Consider the following 6,831-nt stretch of genomic DNA (forward strand, 5'->3'; position numbering starts at 1 on the left):
CGCAAAACTGTAACCATAGAGCTTTCCACCAGCCAAATATGCATGTAGTATAGCCTTATTCTTTCATTGCTCTCTATGTGTTACTTTGCCAGCATATTCTATGTGCTGATCCGTTTTGGGCTGCAACGTTCATGTTGCAGACTTTTCAGACGACGAGTAAGGTGCCTTTAGGTCGTGGTTCTATACTCAGTGATGCCGTTGGAGTTGATGGACTCACTTATCTTTCAAGCCTTCCGCTGTTATCGTTATTAGATAGACTTAAGCCATATTTATTGTAATAGTTCTCTTTTGAGACACTCGATGTAATAAGTGTGTGATTGCTACTCTGTTATAAATCCTTCAAGTACTGTGTGGTGTTAGCATTACTGATCCAGGGATGACACCGGAGCACAGAGATTGGACTGTTTGAGGTCTGGTCGCTACAGTCGCGTGCGGGATCGAACACTCTCAAATGATATGGATCCGCCACCTTGGCCGGGGGATCGCGGCGAGATTTCCTCCAACCGTGCCAAGGTATGCCGTCAGTCAAAACATTTGCTCAAATTCAGTGAATCTGGGTGTTCTGATGTTCATGTGAACAGTTCAATGAGTTCTTCTGGTGATGAGCTGAGGATTGTTCCTCATGGTAGTAATGATGTTTGCCTGCAAGATATCCGCGTCTGCTAAATACCCATTGCGCCTCCATCTCCGACTCCGGCGGCATCTGCCACCGGCGCGATGTATGTCATTTCTATGACGGTCAACCAGAGTTTGAACCCTCCTCGACCGGCTGTGGGGCATGCCCCCGTTACTGCACCACACATCAGAGGATCTGTGGTGCAGAGGAAAACACATTTCAAAAACCCGCTTCCTAGGAAAGGAAACAGTTATGAGGAGGGGATAGAGGAATTTTTTTGGTCACTTATGGGCTGTCCCTTCCCCACATCGCCGCCACCATCGCGCTCCCCTCCTCAAACCTCCCCCGAACCCTAGTTTCGCCCTACCAAGCCATCTGTTCTGGGTGAGGAAGGATATGTTTAGATCAAACCAATTTTCTGTCGAGGATTGCTACCCTGTGATACGTCTCCAATGTATCTATAATTTTTGATTGCTCCATGCTATATTATCTACTGTTTTGGACATTATTGGGCTTTATTATCCACTTTTATATGATTTTTGGGACTAACCTATTAATCGGAGGCCCAACCTAGAATTGCTGTTTTTTTGCCTGTTTTAGGGTTTCGAAGAAAAGGAATATCAGACGGAGTCCAAACGGAATGAAACCTTCGGGAACGTGATTTTCTCACCGAATACAACTCAGGAGACTTGGACCCTACGTCAAGCCAATTAACAGGAGGCCACGAGGTAGGGGGGCGTGCCCGGCCCCCAGGCACGCCCTCCACCCTCGTGGGGCCCCTGTTGCTCCACCGACGCACTTCTTCCTCCTATATATACCCACATACCCCCAAACGATCGGGGACGGAGCCAAAAACCTAATTCCACCGCCGCAACTTTCTGTATCCACGAGATCCCATCTTGGGGCCTGTTCCGGAGCTCTGCCGGAGGGGGCATCGATCACGGAGGGCTTCTACATCATCATCCAAGCCCATCCGATGAAGTGTGAGTAGTTTATTTCAGACCTACGGGTCCATAGTTAGTTGCTAGATGGCTTCTTCTCTCTTTTTGGATCTCAATACAATGTTCTCCCCCTCTCTCTCGTGGAGATCTATTTGATGTAATCTTCTTTTGCGGTGTGTTTGTTGAGACCGATGAATTGTGGGTTTATGATCCAGTATATCTATGAATAATATTTGAATCTTCTCTGAATTCTTTTAGGTATGATTGGTTATCTTTGCAAGTCTCTTCGAATTATCAGTTTGGTTTGGCCTACTAGATTGGTTTTTCTTGCCATGGGAGAAGTGCTTAGCTTTGGGTTCGATCTTGCGGTGTCCTTTCCCAGTGATAGAAGGGGCAGCAAGGCACGTATTGTATTGTTGCCATCGAGGATAACAAGATGGATCATATTGCATGAAACTATCCCTCTACATCATGTCATCTTGCTTAAGGCGTTACTCTGTTTTTAACTTAATACTCTAGATGCATGCTGGATAGCGGTCGATGAGTGGAGTAATAGTAGTAGATGCAGGCAGGAGTCGGTCTACTTGTCTCGGACGTGATGCCTATATACATGATCATACCTAGATATTCTCATAACTATGCTCAATTCTGTCAATTGCTCAACAGTAATTTGTTCACCCACCGTAGAATACTTATGCTCTTGAGAGAAGCCACTAGTGAAACCTATGGCCCCCGGGTCTCTTTCTCATCATGTCAATCTCCATCACTTTATTATTGCTTTGCTTTTGCTTTTCCTTTTACTTTTCACTTTGCATCTCTATACCAAAAATACCAAAAAATATTATTTATCATCTCTATCAGATCTCCCTTTCGTAAGTGACCTGAAGGGATTGACAACCCCTAAGCGCATTGGTTGCGTTGAGCTATTGTTTTTGTGTAGGTACGAGGGACTCACGCGTAGCCTCCTACTGGATTGATACCTTGGTTCTCAAAAATTGAGGGAAATACTTACGCTACTTTGCTGCATCATCCTCTCCTCTTCGGGGAAATCCAACGCAGTGCTCAAGAGGTAGCACCCTATCACACAGCTTGGGCGTTTCGATCCCGTTCCTACCCAATTTTGCTTATCTAAAGAGGGTCTAGGTCCGGGCAGCATCTCTTTCGCGGCGACAGTAAAGCGAGGCATGGAAGGGCGTGGTCAACAAGGGGCGCTGCGGCCACAGCGGCGACAACCACTACCCAAGAAAGCGGTGTCCGGGGCAGATCTGCCTCAACCTCCAGGCCCGCCACCGGCAGCCCTACCCCGTGCCTAGCCGTCTTCCTCTAAAGGGGGCAGTGGACCATCGAAGGGGGCTGCCATGGCTACCGCTACTACTCCAGCCCCGCCCCCACCCCCACCTCCTACTCCTGTTGTTCAAGCACTCGATCCGAGGTACAGAGATATGATTTTCTTTAACTGCAGCTGGCCAGGACATTATGTTGGAAATTGCATTGATCAGAAGAAGTGTTTTATCTGCTCTGGAAACCATAATGTGAACAACTATGTGGCCTAGGCCCGCCTGCAACCTACTACTACATATTTTGGTAGTGCTACAGCAGGCCTGGGTTTCTACCACATAGATATCCCTGTTGCTGCTAAATCCAGTTGGTTGAACTACAAGAATTGCGCTGTTTTGAAAGTGGTGAAAGGAGAAGTTTCTGCTTCTGACTTATTGGTCCAGCTAAATGGTATTTTCTGTAAGAACAAAGACTGGCCATGGCAAATCAAAGAGCTTGAGGAGAAGAAATACCTACTTAGATTCCCACCTTGGAAAAAAGTAGAAGACCTGATTGAGTTCCCTGCATTTGACCTTCCCATTGATGGAGTTTCTGTTAAGATATGTGAATGGGAGGGAATGTTGGAGGCATTTGGTCAGTTGTCTGAAGCATGGGTACAAGTTGAGGGGATTCTTCCCAAGTGGTGTGCATGGAAAGTGTTTGCACAGGTTGCTTCGTGTTTTGGCATCCTTGTGGATGTGGACTGGAATGGGATTTTCAAAAGTTTCTATGAAAATATCAGGATTAAAGTTTCTTGTAGGGATCCTGCCAAAATTCCTTTTGAGAGATTGGTGGAGATGAAGAAAAAGCCATATCTGCTATTTTTCACCGTGGAAGGTTTTGAACAGGTGGGAGAGGAATCTGATGGTAACGACAGTGATCCTGATATTGATAATGCTGTAGAGAAAAAGGAAGATAATGGTAATGAGCAATTTGAGAAGGACAAGATGGAAGAGGATGGTGATGAGCCTATTGATGAACTTGACAAAGCAAATTTCCCTGATAAGAACATTTCTTCTGCTAAAAGTAAGAACAAGAGGGTAGCTGTTTCTGCAGTTGAGTTTCATCCTCCAAAACTTGTTGATTGCTTCCATGAACAGTTCATTGAAGAAATCAGAGATAAAAGCCCTGTGAACTCTGGCACTTCTAGTCCCTGTCCGGCTCTTGTTGGTTCTCCTTCCACGTTTGGCTCTGAACCTCTTTCTGTCCATATGGAATACTGCTCTGCCCAGTTAAGTAAGTTTGAAATGGAGGACTCTGATGAGGAACAGGAGCACTGCTTAACTGATATGCAATGTTTACCTGATGATTTGGCGATGGCCTTTGGATCTGTTAAGAGACCACTCCAGGAAACACTAGAGAAAGCTGAATCAGACAAGAAGATGAAGTGTGATGTGGACCATAATGTGGGGTGGGGGCCTGTGCTCTCTAATAGACCAATCACTAGGAACCATGGTAATGTCAAGATTATGGAGAAAGCTACTACATATCTACAGAAGAAGAATTTGGAAATTCCTATCTCCTTCAAAGGTAAATCTTTTGCTACCACTGATACCCAAATTCTTGCTGAACAAATTAATAAGATTGACTTGTGTGTTGGTAAAACTAGCTTAGATCAAAAGAGAATTACTATGGACATTGTGGATAGGGAGAAATTAAGATGCCTGCAATTTGCTGACCAAAATCCAGAAATTGTGTTACTGCATGATTTAGATATTTCCACACATGCTGATGAGAGGGGCTATACCCCTTCTGGTCCTGTTTTCAACTCTAGATTAGGGGGCATTGCTGATCTGGGTGTAAACAGCCCAGCTGTTCTTTCTAAGAATGTGCCTTGTGGCCTATCTCACCCTTTTAAAATCCAATGATAGGTTCCTTTTGGAATATTCGTGGTCTAGGGAAACCGGGTAAAATTCAGTGCCTAGGGGATTTTATTAATAACAACCATATTGATTTTGTTGGTTTCTTTGAAACCAAGAGGGAAAAAATTGATGATATTACCATTAGGAGAATTGCTGGTGGAAATGATTTTTCTTGGCAACAACTCCCTGCTATTAACACTGCTGGTGGGATCCTGGTGGGGATTAATAATGATCTGTTTGAGATAATTGGCTTTATTAATAAAACTTATTGTGTTGTGACTACCGTTAAGAACAAAAAAGATGGTTTTGTTTGGCACTTTGTTGCTATGTATGGTACTGCTTACAATGATATGAAAATGGAATTTATTGCTGAACTACATGATGTTATGGCAAATCTCACATATCCTGTGATTTTGGGTGGAGACTTTAATTTGGTGAGATCTGCTACAGATAAGAGCAATAGCATCATTAATAATCAACTTGCCTTCCTTTTAAATGATTGGATAAATAGGTGGGGTATTATGGAAATTAGCATTGCTAATCGAAGTTTTACTTGGAGTAATAATCAGGATGATCCTGTTTTTGCTGCTATTGATAGAGTCTGTGTGTCCCCTTCTTGGGATGCTCGGTTTCCTTTATCCGTTTTAACTGCTTTACCCAGAATTGGTAGTGATCATACCCCCCTGATTTTAGACATAGGAGCTAGGAGGGTTACCTCCCCAAAAAAATTCGGTTTGAAAAATGGTGGCTTGACTACCCAGAATTTAAAACTATGTTTATAGAGGTGTGGAATACCCCGGTGGTGGGGAGGACTGCTATTGATGTTTGGTTAAAAAAAGCTAAATTGTTTCGGAAAAAGGCGAAAGGCTGGAGTATTAATATTGAAGCTGCTCTTAAGAAAAAAAAGAGACCTTATGCAAGAATTTGATATCCTAGATGTTTTTGCCGAGTCAAATCGTGTATCGGATGAGGATAGGCTTCGGATGAGGGAGATTAAAAAAGAGCTCGATGATATCTTGCGTAAGGGGGAGGTTGCCTTGTGGCAACATTCGAGGGATCATAGAATTAAAGATGGAGACAAAAATAATGCCTATTTTCATGCTCTTGCCAATCACAGGCATAGAAAAAATCATTTGACTGAGCTAAATGGGGATTCTGGCCCTGTTTTTACTACTAATGAAATGCTAGATGTAGCTACTACTTTTTATAAAAACCTGTTTGGGTATGAAGCAACACATGATATTCATCTTGGCCCTTCCTCCTGGGAGGAAGATGAGCTGGTTACTACAGAAGAAAACGAAATGCTACAAAGAAAATTTTCTGAAGAAGAGATTAAGGGAGCCATTTTTGGCTCTTATGCACATGGAGCGCCTGGCCCTGATGGCTTGTCTTTCCTCTTTTATCAAACCTTCTGGGAGGTGATTAAAAAAGAATTTATCGCCATGGTTAGAGATTTTGAGGAGGGTAAATTAGATATTCATAGACTTAATTTTGCTCTGATTGTGTTGATCCCAAAGGAGGTGAATGCTAAAGACATGAAGAACTTCAGACCTATCAGTCTTAGTAATTGTGCTATTAAGATTTTTACAAAAGCTATGACTAATAGATTTTTCCCTATCAGTCATAGAATGATTTCTCCCAATCAAACTGCATTTATCAAGGGCAGATATATACTTGAAAGTGTGGTCTTGACACATGAGGTTATTCTTGAAGTTAAGAAATCTGGTTCGCAAGGGCTTGTGCTCAAACTAGACTATGAAAAAGCTTATGATAGAGTAACTTGGGACTTTCTTTTTGAAATGCTTAGTTCCAGAGGTTTTGGGCAAAAATGGATTTCTTGGATTAAAACAACTCTTTTGCAGAGTACATTTAGTGTGAGGATTAATGACACTACTGGGCCTTACTTTATGGGGGGGTCTTAAACAAGGCGATCCCTTCTCCCCTTTGCTTTTTGATTTAGTGGATGATGTCTTCTCCAAAATGCTAATCAAGGCTTCAAAGCATGGCCTAATCTCTGGTCTTTTGACCAACATTATCCCTGCGGAAGTGATTAGCTTGCAATATGCTGATGATACACTTCTCTTTTTAGAGAACT

General features: G+C 43.0%; 1 protein-coding gene across 1 annotated transcript; it reads left to right on the forward strand.

Annotated features, from left to right (window-relative positions):
• Positions 1 to 2,741: 2,741 nt before the first annotated feature.
• On the forward strand, positions 2,742 to 4,742 carry LOC147973343 (uncharacterized). Its single transcript, XM_087524649.1, has one exon. The coding sequence runs from the start codon at positions 3,453 to 3,455 to the stop codon at positions 4,740 to 4,742; it is 1,290 nt and encodes a 429-aa protein (XP_087380775.1). The 5' UTR covers positions 2,742 to 3,452.
• Positions 4,743 to 6,831: the final 2,089 nt, after the last annotated feature.

Source organism: Triticum urartu, chromosome 5A (genome assembly GCF_056163025.1).
Source record: "Triticum urartu cultivar PI428250 chromosome 5A, HENAU_Tu73, whole genome shotgun sequence".
Classification (NCBI taxonomy): Eukaryota; Viridiplantae; Streptophyta; class Magnoliopsida; order Poales; family Poaceae; genus Triticum; species Triticum urartu.